The following is a 19,760-nucleotide window of genomic DNA, read 5'->3' on the forward strand; positions in this document are numbered from 1 at the left end:
CTGGCCAGCCAGATCTCCTTTTGGAAAACTGTAAAAGTATCTAATAGGAAACATAATTATTTAGTTTATGAGAATTTTGTCAGACCTACAGCTGAGACTCAAACAAGAAATCTGAACTGGGCAGAAGTAGATCTCACCCTGTTTCTTCTGGCTGCTGTCTTTGGTGTTGCTTTATGCCATTTTTTTCCCTATTTTTTGGAGCCAAGTGCCAGTGTCTAAAATACCTGCACTTTTTTTTTTTTTTTTGCTTTTACTGCTCTAATTTGTACCTTCATTGAACTCCTGCCGGTTTTCTGTGCAGTGAGGCAGACCCTAGAACATAGAGAGGGTTTATATAGCTCAGAAACCAGTAATTTGCCATATAAAAGGAACAACACTGGGTCACTCCAGAAGGGAAAACAGTTTATGGAGAAGGAATGTCACTCCCAGTCTCTGTACAACTCCAGGGAGAGATAAAAATCCTCTGTGCTCTTATCCTTGAAGTACATAGTCCTCAGAAAACTGGAGGAACTGTGAAGATTATGACACCGTATGAATAGAAGCTGCAGAAACGATGCAGTTCCTGCATTTTCCATGCAATCCCATATTCCACTGAAGCAGGCTTCAATCTGAGTGCCTGGATAGAGGCTACGGTGAGGATCCCTCACACCTGAGCACTCCTGCTTCATGGTTGGGTTGTACCACAACCAAATTTAGCCTGATTTCCCTCCCTCATCCCTGTCATCTCTCAGGTCCTGCACTTTTAAGCGGTTACCCCCACGATAACAGCCCTTTGCTGTTGGCACAGGGGCTGGAACGCGATCTAGTGCGCCAAGTATTAATTAAAAGGTACTTTCAAATGTTTCTAAATTGTTATTTATGCTTTTCTTTTTTTACATCAGGAGATGTTACACATTTGCTTTCAGACCTTTCTGATGACATCGAGTCATCTATATGTAAATATCGTGCTTTTTGAAAGTATCAAGTTGAATTAGGACTAAACTTTCTAATATTCTTTTTCCCAAGGGTGCTCAAGGTCGAGAAGGTAAAATTGGATTCCCAGGACCTCCTGGAACTGGTGAACCAGGATTACCTGTAAGTCAGTGATACATGCATTGGAAGTGGAAATATAATAAAATAAGTCTTAGTGAGTGTAATTGATTGACAGCAGCTGTATTGGCTACTGATTCCATAAATCACCTTGTACCCAGTCTGCAGCAGCAGAAGTGGTTTTGGCTATTTTCAGCCAGCCCAGTATCGCGGGAGTAATTGCATGGGGCTTGCCCAAGTAGGAGAATAAAGCCATGTCCAAAAAAGTTCTGGGGAAATAAAAACTTGCTTGTTCCACGTGAGCAGGACTGCAGTATCCAGCTTTCAGAAAGACATAGAGTTGTATATAAATAGCTGTACCCCTACTTGAATAGAGGATAATCTTTAAAAATTGTCCAAAATAAATTTTAAGAAGATGAAAATCCAAGAGCTGAGACTTTCCTCAACTCCTGTGTGGAATTTGGATTACATCAAAACCAAAGACCCAAATTACATGCTTTTAATTATAGCCTTCTCTTCTGAGTTACAGAACTTGAGCAAGCTTTTTGTAACGTTGAGTTAGCGCTCACTGGCTGCTTTTTCTTCCTGAAATGTATAAAATCTATGGTTTTCTTCTGTATTTCATTAAAAATCTCAATGAGGATTGTTAATTAAGGAGCCACGAATGTGGATGGGTGTTAGACTCATTCTAATAATATTTTTGAAAGTCATGTGGTGGTTGTGAAAGACTATTTTTCTCACAAAAAATGTAGAAACTTTCTGTTTATTAATCAAGATAATCCTTAAAAACTTTTTGTTAGCTTTAAATAGTGAGATAGCTGAATTTTGTGGAAGAATAGAAAGTATTACAAAAATAATTATTTCTGTACTTGTTTAAAACAAAACTGGCATTCTCTAATTTTGTATGTTTAACCTGTCATTTTGTATGAAAAAACCCTATGTTCAAATTAATAATTCTCATTATGAAAATCATGAAATTATATGAAATTCTAGGGAATAAATTTCACAGTAGTAAATGTGTTTATTATAAATTAACCTACAGGTTCATTTGAGTTTTAAGGCTATGGCCTTTAGATATTAATTAGGTAATTCACACCATTTCAGCATCAGCTTATTGTAATCTAAATCCTCCAATTAAGGGTTCCTGCACTTCATTTTAATTGGCTGAGCTCAGCCAAGTGTTACAGAAGGATTGGTACTTACCAGTGTCATAGGAGCTGCAAGAACCTGTACTTGTGAGTTAGACAAAATGTCAATAAAAAATGGAATTGCTGATACGGTCTGAATATATATTGAATATGTATTTCTTTTCTTACAGGGACCACGTGGCCCTGATGGTCTGCCAGGTGAGAAAGGTCTACCAGGAGAGGGCATTCAAGGCCAAAAGGTAGTTTTATGGAAATGCTTCTTTTTTACATTGTGGGCCAAATTTGCAGTAGTGTCTTAAGTTATTTAAGGTCACTGATCATTCCTCTGGTGTGAAATGTCATCTGATGGATCTTGGTCTTCTGGGTCACTGCACGCTCTGAATATCCCTCCAAGTTCCAAAGCTCTATCAAGATAATTACAAAAAAGTTGTACAGTCCCTCTACCAGTAGTAAGTTAATGATTCTCCTATGTATGTGTTTAATAAGATACCTTATTTTGGTAGCATTAATGAGATAAATTGTCTTCTAAAGGAATACTGTGCTATTTATGTTCTGAATTGGAAGAAAACATTCAGAAAGTTTTTATTCTGTCTTACCATTTTGGGAAACTAAAAGCAGGGGTTGTATGAGTCTCTATGGACAGTTACCTCATTAAGGGCACTTGCTAGGTTAATATATGTGAACATTCCTGTTTTTTAAAAATAAGTACAAACAAGGAAAGATTTGTGATTAAATCACAACTGGGCTTCCCATCAAAATGTGTCCCTCTTTTTTAGTGGCTTCAAGATTCTCTAGAGCCTTGAACTACTAAGCAAAGAAGATTTTTCTTCCTTTTATGGAAAAGATGTTAGTCATGTCCTTGCACCAGGTTCTGAACACATTATCACATTTTTCAAAATGTAGCTTCCTTCTCCCTAGTATTTAATTTTCTCCTTTTGAAGTCCTGTGTCCAACAACACAATGAATGCAGATGAAGCAGGTTATAAGTTGTAACCGAATCACTTTTCTCTTAATACTGATAATTCCATTGGCTATTTTCCTTGTTTGTTTGTGAAGGAATGCTTTTTTCCTCAATTATCCACATTGCAATGACCAGTTTGTCTAGGATGGTGTTCTTTATAAATCTAGTTACAAAACTGTCACATATTTCTAGGGTGAAAAAGGCTCTGAAGGTGTAGCTGGTCCTCCTGGACTGCCAGGTCAACAAATCAAAGGTGACAAGGTGAGTAGAGTATTTTTCTAGTTGTATCTACAGTTAATTATATTTATAGTTAATGATGAATTATACACAAAGCACCATAACAACACAAAGGTATTTTTTACCTGGAATCTGAGGAGCTATGTTACGCTGTTCCATGTAGCTCCATAGGCTGCACTCATCTATTCGAGCAGCTGAGCCTGTTAACATTAACTGAGAGCACTGAGGACTGTATTCTACACAGCTGGGAGTATGAGGGAAGAAAATGACTTTTTTTTTCCTCCTAAATTTATTTCAGAAATATTGTATTTCAAATATTTTATAAAAAGTAAAAAACCCTTTGAGTTGTCTAATCTAATGGACCCGGAATGGGCAAAGGAACACTCTTGAAATTTGTTTGCTTTTTGGTGCCAAGTCCCCCAAAGAGGAATCCAGAACAATTTTAATGCCCTTGAGCCTGGTGAGATTCCAGCCTGTATCTTGTGGATCCCCAGAGGGTGGATGATGCGACGTGCCCAGATGCCCTGTAGAGCAGAGGTAGTGATTCCAGACCTTCCTTCTCACGATTTAGCACAGTAGCCCTTGTCCTACTCCCTGTTGGTTTCCTTCCCTCCTGTCCCCAAGACTCCTGCTCTCCTCCTTGCCCCACACTCAGCTTCAGCGAGAGGAGAGGACAGCACTCCCATCCAGAGCCATTGACAGCTTGGTCATCCAGGAGTGTTTCATGGATGTGGGAAGTTTAACTTCAACTTACTCGTCTCACTGTCCAGTCAAATGGCTCCTCAGAATCTTCCGAGCAGCCTCAGTGGTGTGGTCCAATTTGGCCTGTCCATGAGCACCTGCCAGACCCTCTTGATCAAGGCCTTAGTTAGAGGAAGATTGGTTATCCCCACAGGAATTAGGGGTCTGGTTCCCGTATCCGTACAGGAATAACGCAGCGATGGCCAGGACAATAAACATTTGGGACCATTTCAGTAAATAAGTGTTTCTGGCATAACTGAAACTACTTATTTTTTGTTTTCTAAGGACTATTGTCACACATGCTTGATACCTTCATGGGTCTGTGCCACCTCTTCCAATACCCACATGACCTCCCCATATTCCTCTATTCCCATCATTCCCTCTGCCATAATTCCTCTGTTCCCTCCCCAAGCGCTGTACAAATACCATTACAATACCATGTGACAAAGATTTTTCACAAATACTCTCTAGCTGCTCTGTTTACACTTGGAAGCTTTTCCTCTGAGTGTTGTGTGAGAAAATGTGTATATTTCTGTACAACAAAATCTTTAAAATTATTCTCAGTATGTGAAGATAAACTTCTAGTAATAAAGTTACAGCTCTGATCATCTAATGTTATAAATGAGAGAGAATTTGTAGGTAGGAAGGGGTATTATTTTGTTAGATTAATTGCCATAGGTAGACTTTCAGGTATGCCAAACAGTTTTAACTCAAATAGAAGCAGCAAACTTCACGATAGTGCAGCTTGGGGACTGCTGCTCTGTGTTTAGTTTAAATATTTTAATCAGCTATTGCAATTTAGCTCTTGGGAATGCTTTTTGTACAGGGTGAACAAGGCCAAGTAGGACCACAGGGCCCAGCAGGACCACCAGGAATAGGCAATCCAGGAAGCCAGGTAAGTCCACATTTTGGGGCGTATAATGAGCTTTTGCATGTAGTTTTCATTTTCTACTCTAATAACTCTAACATAGCTCTAATTTTGATGTGAAGACATGAAAAATCTCACAGTGATTTTTCATATTTAGAAGTATCGAACTAATCTTTAGGAAAAGATTGTAAATGTGTGATTCCAGCTGATTTGAATGGTCTTAGAATTAAGCAATCAGGAATTTGGTCTAATCTGCATAATAATTTGCATAGGAGATAAATCAGATGCATTGCTTGGATGGTAATATGTTATAGGTAAGAGTTTCACGAGGTAAGAATCCACCACTGCTGAATTTCCAGCCCTTTGAAGCTTGAACACAGCCTTTAACAGTTGGATACAGAAAAACTGAAAGATCCCAAAAGATCTTCCGGTTTTGGGGTTTTTCGGAAAGAAGATAAGAGTTCAAGTTTCCGCCGTACTATTGCAATGAATCAGGGCTTAGACGCAGGTACTGAGACACTTCCCATTTGTTTTCTCCCTAGACAGTAATTGTCATTACACCTGGATATGTCAGTAAAATCCACAGGGTAGTGACAAAGGAACAATAAATAAAGATCTCAGAACTAAGCCTGAGGACAGGCAAGCAAATTGTGGTTTTTTTAAAGATACGATAAAGTCACGATTAGCTGAAAGGTGGGCACGTGATGCATTTCCGATGTGTGATGCAGTAACTCATTTATTTTGCTTTGCAGGGTATACAGGGTCCACAGGGGAACCCTGGAGCAAAAGGATCTAAAGGTTTTGGTCTGCCAGGTCCAAAGGTAACGGTTCAGACATTATTTTTTAAAAATACCACCAGCAAGAAACAGCGAGCAGTGGCAGGCGTTTGGTGAGATGAAAATGTAACTCTTCATTGGAGACAACAATTCTCTTTTGAATCTTTGAGAGAAAACCACCCACATTATCAAGGTATTCCCCGAATGGAGCGTACGGCTTCTGCTTCGTGTCAGCACTTAACCTTTGTGAAGGTGGATTTTAGATTCTAAATGAACACAAATTTATAAGCAAAGTGTTTTTCAGACATGTTTATATCAAAGGAGTTTGGTGACACATACACATGGTGTTCAAGTAAAGCATTTTACCAAACAGCTGTAAACCAGCGATGGTTTTGAGAATTAAGGCTGGTCCCACCACACCTTCAGCCTGTCCTTCAGCCTCCCGTGGTCATCGTGAGAAAGAACCAAACTCAGAAATACTAGGAGAGAGAAAAAAGCTTCAGTGTGCTTGGTAGCTGACACTGCACCACAGAAGAAGGGAAAGTAGGAAGAGAACAGGAAGGTGGAGTAAACAATTCCTGCTGTCAAAGCCCCAGCCTCTAGTCTTGATTTACAAAAGGAAGACAGCAGTCACCGTAGCAAAAGGCAGGAGAAATACAATCATTTTCTTCTGGGCATCACTTTGGCATGTAAGCAGCAGTTACAGCAGCAGTGTTTAATATTAATGTAGGGAAAAACAGGTAGCTGTGAAACATGTTATTTATGAGGGCAATTTTCCCAGTGTGAAAAAGTATTTTAAAAAGCAAAACTGAAAAAAGGTATTCCTGTTTCATTAACTGTTTTAAAACTGCTGGAAGGAAGAATCGTGAGCGTAAAACTTTCTCTTAAACATTTTTGGTTTTTCTTTATTTGAACTCACTTTTCATTCAGTGACCAAAGAATTTTTGATATGGGGGTATAAAGTAAAAAGTAAAATGTATTAAAACAAAAAGGGGAAAGTTGGAATGACTCGTTTAGACTTTCTGCCTGCTTCAAGGTTCAATAAAATTGAAAACCCCAGCAACCTGTAGGGCTGCATCTAAGAACAGGCTTTTCCAGATTAAAACTGCTTGGCTGAAAACATGACCACGTAGAATCGTAGAACATCTCAAGTTGGAAGGGACCCATAAGGATCAACATGTCCGTTTCTGTGTGTAAAACAGTCAGTGAAATAGTGCAAGTAATGAACGAAGCTAAATTGTGTTCCTCTGTTAAACAAAAGGCTTTTTGTTACTAGGGTCAACTAGGTGAACCTGGACAAAAAGGGGAACCAGGACCTCCAGGAATTGGTGTGCGAGGACTTAAAGTGAGCCTATTTTTATTTTTAACTGCTCCTTACAGGGGCTTCTAGTTCTTTCACTAAGTAGCGTAATTTTTGGTATAAATTAACTATGATCAAATTAAGAAGGAATTTCAGTGACAGATATTTCATAACTGGAACAAAGTTTTCCCCCATCTTTTCTGAGCTAGTGAGGGGTTTCCAAGGCCCGTTGGAAACATTACTATCTTGTTCTTCTGCAATGATTTGGAAAAAAACCAACCCAGTCTGTGGGGGCGGTGTCGTACTACCCACATATTAGAAGAGTTGCTAAACACTTAAAACTTTGACTTCAGGTGCCATTTTGAAGACTGTGTACCGTGTCCTTAATAATTTAAGTAGGGCTTCCAAAATCTTGGGTAAGGTGACATACTTATTTTAGATAGTATGAGTAGAAAAAATTACTGGGTCTACAGAATAAATTTAACTTACCACCAATAACAAGCTTTATTTGAGCAAAAATATCGTATATCATTTAATTAATATTTTAACACACTGTTAGATCCATTTTACAGAATAAAAAAATGTATTGAAGTATGCAGATATAACTACTATTTATTCTTCTTAAAGGGAGATATAGGTCTGTCAGGACTCCCAGGAGAGAGAGGGGTGCAGGGAGATCCTGGGAAGTCAGGGAAAAAGGTAAGAAAATATATTTTACTGCATGTAAAAGGTGTAGATGAAATAAGAACAAACCATTATTTGCAGGTGTGCGATGGCAAGGAGTTCATCCTTGAGATGTTTCCAACAAACTTTACTAATAGTAAATCTGAATCTTCATCTGGTTTAGCTGCCCTGCCTTTTGTGGGCTATTGACTACTCTTAAATTCCATCAGCTTCTTGGAGAACAGGTATCCTGTGTCTTTAGTCTGTTCCTTACAGCCTGTTTGGATTTTTCCAGACACCAAGAAGTCGTGCCCAAATCGATGTGACTTTGGGCATCTACTGGGCTGAAACCTGTCAGGCTGGTACCGAAACCAGCTGAAACCAGGGCTGCTTGTTTCCAAGATTTGAAGAGAAACTCTGCCACATTGGGGAAAAAGAAGCATAAATTCAAAAAACGGTGGAAAGGAATTTAGAGGGGTTGCAGAGCAGAGCGCCCAAAATAGTCAACGTAGATGTCAAGTTAAATGGAGGCTTTTCATTTTAGTCTTTCCAAATAGAAGGAGTTGCTGAGTGAGCAAAACTCGACGCTTTGGCTGATTGTTGAGTTGCTGCTGAGAATTCAGGCGCCTCCAAACCCTGCTACTGTAAAGCTTGTAAATGAGGAGAGCAGCTTCCCGACGGCTAGAATTGATGAAGTGAGCACGATTCAGAGTAAGCAAATCAGCATTTTTTGCCTGCAGGACTTTAATGAGAAAATATCTGAATAGCTGTAATAAACATCTATTAAGAATGCAGCTTCACGTTTTTTCATCTACTGCAAATACCAGTTTGACAAGCTGCAGCCTGAGGCAGTAACCCTTCCACTGTGGAAAAATATGTGGCATTTCTGTTGCTACTTCATTATTTTGTTAAAAATTTGAAGTCTCCCGCTATGTAAGCCCTCCAAAAATGAAGATCCCAGTGCATCAGAAGTGAAACGTCAGAATTAAGAGTAAACGTTGGGTTAAAGTTAGAGTGGTTTTTGTATTTGGGAATGCTGTTTTTTTTTTTTTCTCTTGCATATCGGCTTTATTCTGATGGTGCTATCTCTATCGTAATTCATTATAAGTGAAAATATTAGCGCTGAGCAGCTGGCTTGGGTGTTCAGAACAGTGCAAAGACCAGCCTGATGCCTGCGGTGAGCAGCACGGTGGTGTCCTGGCAGTGATTTGCAGGGGTGAAGCTGTCTCACATCAGTGGCTACTTCCATCATTGTAACACCGCTTCCGTCAACAGCTCACATTGGAAATGGATTTTTACACTTCATTTCAATCTACTTTTCACTTCCTGAATTACCGACAGGCATTCTGATATACTAATCCAACCTATGTAATGCATAAATATTTTGTAGATGTGTTCCTTTATTAAGGAGTGCTTTATGTGGATTCTTTGAATTATTTGAAGTAATGTTTCTGGCAAGTATTTGCAGCCTGTATTTGCCTTTTACTACAGAGTTGCCTGGAATTACTGCTTCTTAAAAGTTGTTTTTCTTAGAATTGGTCAATTAAGACCATTTCTAACAACTTTGCAAGCATTTCTCTTCCTCGTGTGAGTATACGCGTGCAATTCTTCCAACAAAAAGATGGATGCAATTGCGAACGGCGCTGTTACAAGTTCAATAAAATTAGAAATTGAATGAAATAATTGAAATGACAATTAATTAACCGTCTAGTCTCTGTCAGGGAGAAAAAGGAGATCAAGGTCCCAGAGGCCCGGAAGGACCCCCTGGCAGAGGAGATGTAGGCCAAAAGGTACGACTCGACATGCACGCTCCAGAAATACTGCAAACTTTACAAGAGTTTGGATTCTGGCCTGTTTTTCCATTCATGATATCTTAAGTAGCAGCTATATTTTAACTGATGATTTAAAAGGGTTTAAGAGAGAGCGATGTGTTCCTCAGCCTGAACAAGTGCAGCAAAATCAGACTATAAATGTAGACCCTAAAGTTAATTGGGCAGAAGAGATTCCCTAAGAATTCAGTAGAGAGTTTTCATTAAAACTAGGAGGAGGCAAATTATCTCAGTGTGCTGATTGGGAGAGGGAAGGAGCTAAGAGAAATTAAGTGTCTAGTTAGATATCTAAATATGAAATTAAAGGCCTGGAAAGATGTATTAGTAGCCAGACAGCTTTTATCTCCCACCTGGTTAAATTTTGGACATTTGGGGCAGATTCTAGAACTGAGCGGGATTTTGGTTGGGTTGAAGCATCTAAACACCTTTCTAATTATGGACGGGCGTCGTTATCCTCGTGGTTTTGGTTATTTGCCTGTCTCCCAGTTGTGAATGAATCTTTGCTGTGATTAAGAAAAAAAGAGGTTTGTTTTCATCAGGGTGACCCCGGAGAAAAAGGATCCCAAGGACCGATTGGTTATAAAGGGGTACAAGGCCCAGCTGGACCAAAAGTAAGCTTCTTCCTCCAGGGTAACCCTTCCCTTTGTATTTTGTAAAAGAATCTGTGAAATTTTTGTAATGTACACATTTCTCAAGCATCTGGTGCTTGGAGACTTAACAGGAAAAGCAGAAATATTTCTATCCTCTGTCCTGAATGACACACAAGTGTCAAGGAGAAAAAGAACAGGTAAAGAGATTATTACAGACCTTATAGTCACGCATGAGCACTGAGAAGCGAAATTAAAGTTGCCCAAGTGATTCTAACCATGAGCATTTTGCAGATTTTTACTGTGAAACATTAACTTTCCATTAGAATATTTTGCAAGTAAGTGTTGCTCTGACTGATAAGGGAATTAGTCCATTGACTTCCTAAGCTGGACACAAAAAATTAATTAAAGTTAAAAAATCAAATACACGGTTCAACCAATAGTTATTTAAAACATGAAACTTGGACCAGCTTTCACAAGAACAATAAGTTGATTTATGTTTTTTCCCAACTATTGTCTATTTTGTAGACAGATCTATACTATAGATATTTTTGTAGGTGTTTTTTTATTTTAGATGAGGGTTGAAAAAACATTTTTCTACTTGTGCAGAAAATGAAACTGTCTGTTTAAATCTGGATGATACCACTTTGTAACAGGGAGAACCGGGAGAGAGAGGACCACCTGGTGTTGCTGGGTCATCGATTCAGGGACCTGCTGGACCAAAGGTGATGATCTGATCTGTGTTTGCTGGAGACCGGAGACTGGAAAATTTCTAGTGCACCTTTCTGTCAAAATTAAAAGAGTATAAGTTTAAGAAGTTGAAATTCCTTGTCATAGTACCAAAGATGGCTGAATTCTAGAAATAAGGGCTGAAAAGTACTGAATTCTTTTTTTTATCTTCAAATTTACTATGCATTTTCTTTTGTGGACCAAGGGTTTCCTGAATGTGGCAGTAAATCTCTGCAGGAATGTGTATAGTTGTAGGGAGTTATACGCTGAATTAGATGGTTTTTTGGAGGTGAATGTTCTTATGTCACTTCCAAGCGAGCAGCTGGCCTGTGGATACTACTTTAAATGAAATTTCTTATACGAGAGAACTGGAGCTACATCCACCTCGTTTTCTGTACGGGAAAAATGAACCTGAAATGAGTGGGACTTGTCCTGCTGAGTAAAATAAACAGATTTAGCAACAGTAGAGCTAACTCCAAAGGTCTTAAAAACATTTGAAAATTCACGGCTACCCCATTTTTATTTTAAGAATAAGCAGTTACTGTTTTTTTAATGTGTCAGTTCAACATTAATTGATGCTGTTCAGCTTTGGTGAAAGTTTTCAGGGTAGAGAAACCACTAATATACATCTTATTGCTCTGAGGGAATTTCATCCCCATTTTTTCTTCCTCCTTAAAAATAAACATGCACTTGTAGATGTTGTGCACACAATGTACTCATCAGCCTGGCAACAGGACATCACGGAGGGCTAGGGTGTAGTTTGGACTTGTTTGTGCTTGGAGGGTGAAGGAAGAAGGGAACCCAAGAATTTCAGGGTACACCTGGAATAAAAATGCAACCGCGGAGAAGAAAGGAAAGAGAGAGGATTGTGGAGTGCTGTTATATCTGACATTGGTTTAAAATCATAATAATGTGCCAAAGTTTGTCAGGAAAATATAGGTGGCATGTTATAAGGCACAACTTGCATGAAGACAGGTCTCAGCACACCAGTCTCCCTTCTTCACATTTTCCTGTGACATTTTTGAATAGACCAGTAGGGGAGTCAAGACTGTTTAGTGATAAAATTCATGCTGAAAAATGAGAACTTTGTAGGCTTTCATGCCTTTTTCACTCTGATTTTATTCTGTTGGGTACAGTTTGTATCACTTTTCATAGCAGGCTGGCCACGATCCAAAATCCACTGGATTTCATAGGAGTTTTTACAAACTCTACTAAATTTTAGATCAGGGCTTTTATGTGCAGTGGGTGATGAGAGAAAACAAGTACGTTTGGGTAATTATAAAATGCAAGTTGATTTTTTAGAAAATGTACAAAATTTCATCTCTTTAGCTCCATAATAGTTGTTTAAAGAAAGAAACACAGCAGATAATTTCTGACCATTGCTTATTAAGCACGTAGCACAGGTCCTACATTGGTCCCTTTTCTCTCTCCGTTGCAGAAAGTACAATGATTAGCAGTACTTGTGTTCTTGGAACATCCTGGTACCTGCAGTAGTGAAGCCAGACATTATAAATTTCTAATGCAGCGGGATCTGCATGTCTTTCAAAGCTGGGAGTTATTACGGTCTGAGGTCGTCTTAGTACATTTCCAAGTGTTTGATGTAGCAGTAGGTGATTGCTAGAGGTCCTAACTCCCAGACAGCCGTGGTTGTATCCACTGGAAAGTTATTTATTTTATGCTACACCCACGTTTGGAATGTTTTATTTCCCTTGACAATCATTATGCTGTTGCTAATACGGAGGCAGTAACATTAGATAGCGGGGTTTTTGTTTTTTTCTCATATTCCTTTCTCATGGTTACAGCTGCTCGGTGGCTTTGATAGAACATTTGATCTGCATTCCCTAGTGAATGTTTCCTGAAGTACTGCCTGTCCTTCTCACTAGTGTTAAAAACTGAAAATTCCGATGTTGAGTGAAGCTTTTGCTCTTTAAGATCCTTAATGTAAAGTAAAACAATCTGTTCCATAGATTAAACGCTAGAAGGAGCCAAATATTGCTTTGTGAAGGGATAACAGGAGGAACTTGAATTCTAAGCCTGATTGCTTTCCAGGAAAGCCGCTGACAGAGCAGAGATGACCAAACACTTGTACTGGGGAATATTTGAGGGAAAAACTCAAGTTTCTTTGTGGGTCTTCAGCCTGTGGAGCTTGTGGTTTTGAAGGGCTGTGCCATCTGTAGCCTTTCTAAACACACTCTGTCAGCCCTTGCCTTTGAGTTCCTTTGCTGTTCTGCGTGTGCTCTGGCAGAAACAAGGTTATGCAGCCTGGTTCCTGTGGGCAAAAGCTGGCAGAAGCCATGGGTTAATCTGGCCACCAAAAGTAAATTATCATGTTCAATCTTCAGTTGAAAACTAAAGCCATCAAATTATTCATCAGGGCAGAACAAACTCCTCGACACAGTTGCGGAGAAGCAGAGGTGTAAGAGAGGTCAGAGTCAAGGTAGTGAAAGGTTCCTCTAGAAATACTGATTTCATATTACCTAGCTCAATAATTGTCACTGTTAGAAAGAATTGAGTACCTGTTCTTTTCTGTAAATCTTTGGAAATTAAAACTGAAAATAATGAATACGCTTTTGGATTTGTTTCTTTTTGGATAGGGGGATCCAGGACCCAGGGGGCCACCGGGAGATGATGGACTTCCTGGAAATTCAATAATGGGACCAACAGTAAGTTTTTAGACAAAAAGTGGAAAATAAACATGAGAGACATGCAAAATTCTTTTGAAAATGCAGAAACCACTCGAACAACTTTTTCTGGAAAGTAACTGACCAATTCCTGGAAGAATTGCCTGGAAGAAAGAGACCTGGGGGTTCTAATTGACAAGCGGCTGAACATGAGCCGGCAGTGTGCCCAGGTGGCCAAGAAAGCCAACGGCATCCTGGCTTGTATTAGAGATAGTGTGACCAGCAGAAGCAGGGAGGTGATTGTGCCCCTGTACTCAGCACTGGTGAGGCCACACCTCGAGTATTGTGTCCAGTTTTGGGCACCTCAATCCAAGAGAGATATCGAGGTGCTGGAGCGAGTGCAGAGGAGGGCAACAAAGCTGGTGAAGGGTCTGGAAAACAAATCCTATGAAGAGCAGTTGAAGGAGCTGGGACTGTTTAGTTTGAGGAAGACGAGGCTGAGGGGAGACCTCATCACTCTCTACAACTACTTGAAAGGACACTGTAGAGAGGTTGGTGCTGGTCTCTTCGCACAGGTAATTAATGACAGAACGAGAGAGAACGGCTTCAAGCTCCAACAGGGTAGGTTTAGACTGAACATTAGGAAAGAATTTTTCACAGAAAGAGTGGTCGGGCATTGGAACAGGCTGCCCAGGGAGGGGGTTGAGTCACCATCCCTGGATGTGTTTAAGAGCCGTTTAGATGTGGTGCTGGGGGATATGGTGTAGGGGAGAACTTTGTAGTGTAGGGTAGATGGTTGGACTCAATGATCCCAAGGGTCTCTTCCAACCTAGATGATTCTATGATTCTTCAACTTTTTCATCATTTCAGGTTAAGTCTATTTTTAAAAATAAACTTATTATCTTTTCAAAGAAGAAACACAAAATAGGTTAAATAACTAGTCCAGTGTACATCATGCTGCCAGCTTCCCTCAGGAAGGCTTCATTAGGACAGTGGCTCTTCCAATTCATCTCCACCTCTCATTATCTCATGTGGTCTTTTATACCTCTGTATGGGCAATATGATCTTTACTGAGTATAAACTGAAGGGTATTAGTTATTTTAATGGTGGTGTTTCAGTATTACCAACTTGCACATTCCAAAATATAAGTAAGGCCCAAAATAAAGAACTTAAAAAAAAAAAAACAAACCACCATAGATCTTTTGGGCATGCTTATTTGCATATCGGTTACAGAATAGGATTTACTTCGTTATATCCTTTACATTTTTAACTTCAACCCCAAGAATGGGGGGTTGAAACCCCCTGTAGCAGGATTGCTGTGCTCACTGCTCGAGCCTTCAGTGGCTTGATCGGGCAAGATCAACACACAAATGAAAAACCAGAGGTAAAACTGAGGATTCGGTGGTAACACAGAGATTTCAGTATTTGCAAAAGGGAGAGACTGAAAAATTCTCCTCTGGAATACAATGTGTGTTCACATAAGGCTGCTCGAAGAATATGGTGAGACCAGGGACCATTCTTTTGCCAGTGGGAAATATGTCAGAGGAAAAGGATATATATATATTAATTTGCAAAGGATGAAATTTGTGGTTTTTCATCGCTCCTGAAGAGTGAAGTGACCTTTTCAAAGAGTGGTTCTCTCTGTCTTGTTTCTTAAATGGTAACAGTAGTTCAGGATGACTGTGAGGTACTTAAAGTTATGCCTGCTTTTCATCCTTGCATAGTGCATTACAGTTATCAGCATGGAATTTTGTCTGTTATTTTATCACCAAGTTACTCAAACCTTTAAGAAGGGTTTTTCCGCAGCTCCTTGGAATTGCCTTTCATTTAACTAATCAGAATAACGTGGTGTCATTAGAAAACAGTGCCCCTCACCTTTATGTTATTTGAGAACAAACTGAAAAGCACTAGAACAGATCCTGTGTCCTCTCCTGCAAACACTGGATATATTTCCTTTTACTTTGCAGCTCTTGCCTCCTCCCTTCTAATGCATTTTATGATATCATGTTGAACTTCTATCAGTCACAATCTGGGTTGAAACTTTCTGTAAGCCTTCTGCCACTTGTGATAAGGGAATAGTTCAGGAAGATTTCCTTCAGTGGTTGGGAAAGGAAAAATTCTTGTTATCTCCTTTCCAGATTCAAATCAGGAACCTTCTTAGCAACCTCTCTCTTTTTTTTTTTTTTTTTTTTCTCCCACATTTACCATGTCTGCATGTAAATTGTTCCACTGTTTTACTTTTTGGGAATATAGTTGATAGACCCAAATTGAGAGACCCATTCATTTCTGTGTACCTAACACAGCATAGTTCAAAACAAAGCAATGGAATGCAGTAGCTTTTGTGTGATTACATCTTCAGAATATCAATAATGCTTTACTCCTGGCTTGGCAGACTTCTACCAGGAGATACTGGAGAGCACATGGATTCAGTAGCTTGTATTTTCGAATTTTGAAAACCTCTGCATTTGTTTACTTTGTCTATAATCTAGAATTCTACTTCACACTGTTTTTCTTATAAAAAGAAGTGGTGAATATTAGTTAATTGTCCAGTCGTATACTTAATCATTTAGGTTTTCATTATGGCCATTGTTTGGGTTTTTTTCTCAACAATGACCATGGACACAAGATTTATGTTTATAGTCTTTGTTTCTTTTTCTTTTTCTTTCTTTTTTTTTTTTTTTTTTTTTTTTTTTACTTTGAACAACTGTAGAAGCTTCTCTGTATTACTGCTTCAGAAAATGACTTTAAAACCTGCCCTGAGAAGGCTGGCAAAATGGATGAATTAATTCAGGATGCCATCTGTTACATCAGTGGCACTTGCCTTGTCACCAGTGCAGTGACTTAGAGCGAGTCGCTGTGATTGTTTTTTCCAGACCCCACAGAGCTGTGGGAAGCAGTAATCACGGAATTGCTCTTGAGCCATCTCTCGTGTACTTTCAATGCAGCTATTAAAAAAAAGTTGAGACTTAATACTAGACAACTGGTTTCTTAGAGCACATGTGGCTGTAGGTTTGACTTGAGTAAATTTATAGCTATGTTACTAATGGTAAAACCAGCCACTTGACAAAACCCCAATTCTTACAGAAGAGAATGTGTTAACATGCATTCGGTATTTACAATGGTCTGCTAAGATTAAATGAAAACATCTGTTTGGCCTTTTTTTACTGTAGTGGAATTAAAAGTAAAAATAGAGATGAACTCATGATCCATGGTTTCCTTTCTTGTTAAAAAAAAGTTATTAAACATTTCTAAAACATTTCTCATTTTATCCGTATCCACATGAAGAACGAGGAAGAGGTCAAATTTGATTTCCATTTTAAAGCTCTTTAGAAACCAGAAGCACAGTTGATGATTAAATTTTCACAGAACTGGATCAGAATTCCATCATTTGAAAATTAGGAAACATGAAGAAACATCTTCCAGGGCTGATGCGGTTTGTATCTGGCGGTCGGGTTGTGTTTAGAGTCTTCCAGTGAAGAAGACTTTAAAAAAGACTTAAACTTCCAAAACTATCCCTTTGGACTGAAGAATAGGAAAAATCCATACAGGAGTGGCCTGCCATGTACATTTTTCTGTAACCATAAGGCATGCTTGCATCCCTATCCCAAATTCCATCTTAAAGTGGTTTCAGGGTTTCATCTTAACCAGAACATTGACCCCACCTTGTCTTTCTTCATTCACTTACCTCCTAACCTAAACCTGTGATGTATATCTTTAGGAGAGCTGAAGCAACTCTTTCATTTTACCTTGACAGGGCTAAATTGATTAAGATCATCTGATTTCTTGAGTCTGTGGTGTGGGACAGGAAATTTGGACCTGAAGTCTGTTTTTGTTGGATGTCTAACTAAAATATGAGTCGGCTTTTTTTCTCCAGACCCTCCGCTGAGATCTGAGCTGCTATCAGGACTCCGTTCCTGGGTTCTTGAAGCATTTTGTGACTGCAGAAATTTCCAAGCACAATGCACTGATGAAACAGGAGTTTTAAGTCATTTGTTAGTTTCTCTTTTTCTAGCTATTTATTTTTACTGGAATAGGCAGGGAAATACTCGCTATTCGTATGTAATTATTTTTTCAAGATAAGTTGATAAGTCCGTATATTCACAACTGACCCTCCAACACTCTGCAGGAGAGTCCATTACATTTTCTGGGACTGAGCGAAGGGTGTACGTACAGCCATACGTGTACCATGATTAGGAGTGGGGTGGATGTGTCACCTACAGGCATTAATGAGGTTTTCTAATTGACGACGCTGTCACATGAACACCTACAGTACAGACTCATGGTGTATCATGAGGGGTACCTCAAAGTAATGTGTTTTCTTTCTGGTTCTGTGGAGAACAGTCTGTTGCAAGCTCAGTTAATTTTCTCGTTAAATGCCAGGAAAACGATCACTGGAATGAGGGAAGAGGAAAAGATTGCTCTTTGATTCTCTTCTGGTCGTGAAAGGAAGCATTGAGGTTTTGCAAATGCACAGATCTTTAGGGGGAGTCAGTGGAAGAGTCAACAGAAGGAGTGATTGTCTCCTGATACAGAGCATTTTAGGCTAAACTAAGAGAAATTATATATTTCTTATAACCAGTTTTATTTCTTTCTTTTACTTCTTTCCCTTGTAAAGTGTGGTTTTGCTTTACTGTACGAAAGAACCAAGGTGATTACCTGGAAGTGCAAAATGTGCAACAAATGATAACTTAATGCTGATGTATTATGTTTCAATGTTGTTAAATTAATTGTTCAAATGTCAGGACTTACCCCCGAAGCCATAAAAGTTTTTAACTTTTTTCAAAATAAATTTAACTTTGTATTGGCTGAAGATAAAGTCAGTGTTGTAACAATTTCTCTCTGCAACTACAAATGTAGAAATTAATAATTTCCTAACAAGAGCTCCTGTTCTTCTGAAATCTTAATTGGATTAACTGAAGCGACAATAAAAAAGCACAAAAATTTCTGAGCTTTGCGAGCAAATTGCAACAGGTGATAACTGCTATTCTGTATTTCCAAAAGGATATTGTGTTTCCTTACATATTTGTTAATGTTTGCTACATCATGATGATCCGGTTACCGGCACAGTGCCTGACTTACTGTTTTGTATGTAGGGTAACCGGGGACTACCTGGGCTACCTGGACCCCGTGGAGCAAAAGGCGATGGCCACAAAGGTGAAGCTGTAAGTACAATTCCAATTCTGTACTTTGTGTTCTACCAAAAAAAATTAATTACTGTGTGATAACTCAATATTTAGTTACTCGACTGAGTGCAATTAGTCTTCTCTTTCATGCTTTAGCTAATTTAAATATTTCCTGTGTGTTTTGAAGTCCTTTCCTGTCCTAGATGCAGTGCCAGTTCTACGGGCAGTCGGAACCAGATTGAAACTGTTTTTATTTCAGCGTCATGAAAGGGATACCATGGAATTCCATATAAACCTTCATGGCTGCTCATACATGTTTAGTGTAATCACTGCTTTGAATTCTTTTTCTTTCCTCCTTCCCTCCCTCCCTCCTTTTTCTTTACTGTTCTTTGTTCAAGATCTCCAGTAACATCTGCTTGGCCAAACCTTGTCGCCTTCAGTTCCTTGGGTTTTTGAAGATTCCTCCCCCTGCCGTGCTTTTCTGATGATTAGCTCCAGAGGGGGTTAATGCCTGAGTGTTTCAGTTGCCACATTCCATTACATTATCATCCTAAATTTCAGTCATCCAAAGCCACACAGACATGTTTGACCAACCTTTCACTAGAAGGTGAAAATACTGCTGCCATCCTTCAACTGCCACATGTCAAACTTCCATTAGCACTGTTTTCTTTATGTCTAATCCAGCTTTATTTCAAGCTACAGCCACAAAGACACCCCCAAATACACTGAGGTGGGACCTGAGTGCTTCAAAATAAGTCATGGCTCAGCTCTAATTTCCTGTCGTTCGGACTGATCCTGGGAAGATCCTTTGGGATCAGAATTAATTCAGAGGGCATTCACTCAAAATTCCTGGTGCAATTCCATGTGCCTGATGCATTTCATAGCACATAGGGAAACTAAACCAGTTCAGGACTCCTGGGAGGGTCAGGGAGTGCCAGTGACAGACCCAGACCCATTAAACAGGGGACATGAAAACAAATGAGAAGACCCTACTGTCATCTGAAATAAAAATGAAAAGGCAATCATAAAGAAGTCAGGGATGCAAATAGATGACTGATGAACTTTTAGTAGGCCTTAAAATACCTCATGGGAACTGAAGTTTTAAGCTTTACAAGTTAAGGTATCCGTTTAAACTATATGAAAAAGAA

The 19,760-nt window shown here is 39.2% G+C and overlaps 1 protein-coding gene across 1 annotated transcript in view; it reads left to right on the plus strand.

Annotated features, from left to right (window-relative positions):
• Positions 1 to 19,760, plus strand: part of COL28A1 (collagen type XXVIII alpha 1 chain) — a 61,472-nt gene that overhangs the window by 22,098 nt on the left and 19,614 nt on the right. The window contains exons 13-24 of the mRNA XM_074150366.1: positions 1,006 to 1,074; positions 2,348 to 2,416; positions 3,331 to 3,399; positions 4,943 to 5,011; positions 5,737 to 5,805; positions 7,037 to 7,105; positions 7,688 to 7,759; positions 9,445 to 9,513; positions 10,092 to 10,163; positions 10,796 to 10,864; positions 13,463 to 13,531; positions 18,583 to 18,651. Coding sequence (XP_074006467.1) covers positions 1,006 to 1,074; positions 2,348 to 2,416; positions 3,331 to 3,399; positions 4,943 to 5,011; positions 5,737 to 5,805; positions 7,037 to 7,105; positions 7,688 to 7,759; positions 9,445 to 9,513; positions 10,092 to 10,163; positions 10,796 to 10,864; positions 13,463 to 13,531; positions 18,583 to 18,651 — 834 coding nt within the window. The remainder of the gene's footprint in view (positions 1 to 1,005; positions 1,075 to 2,347; positions 2,417 to 3,330; positions 3,400 to 4,942; positions 5,012 to 5,736; positions 5,806 to 7,036; positions 7,106 to 7,687; positions 7,760 to 9,444; positions 9,514 to 10,091; positions 10,164 to 10,795; positions 10,865 to 13,462; positions 13,532 to 18,582; positions 18,652 to 19,760) is intronic.

The sequence above is a fragment of the Numenius arquata genome, chromosome 7 (assembly GCF_964106895.1).
Source record: "Numenius arquata chromosome 7, bNumArq3.hap1.1, whole genome shotgun sequence".
NCBI lineage: Eukaryota > Metazoa > Chordata > Aves > Charadriiformes > Scolopacidae > Numenius > Numenius arquata.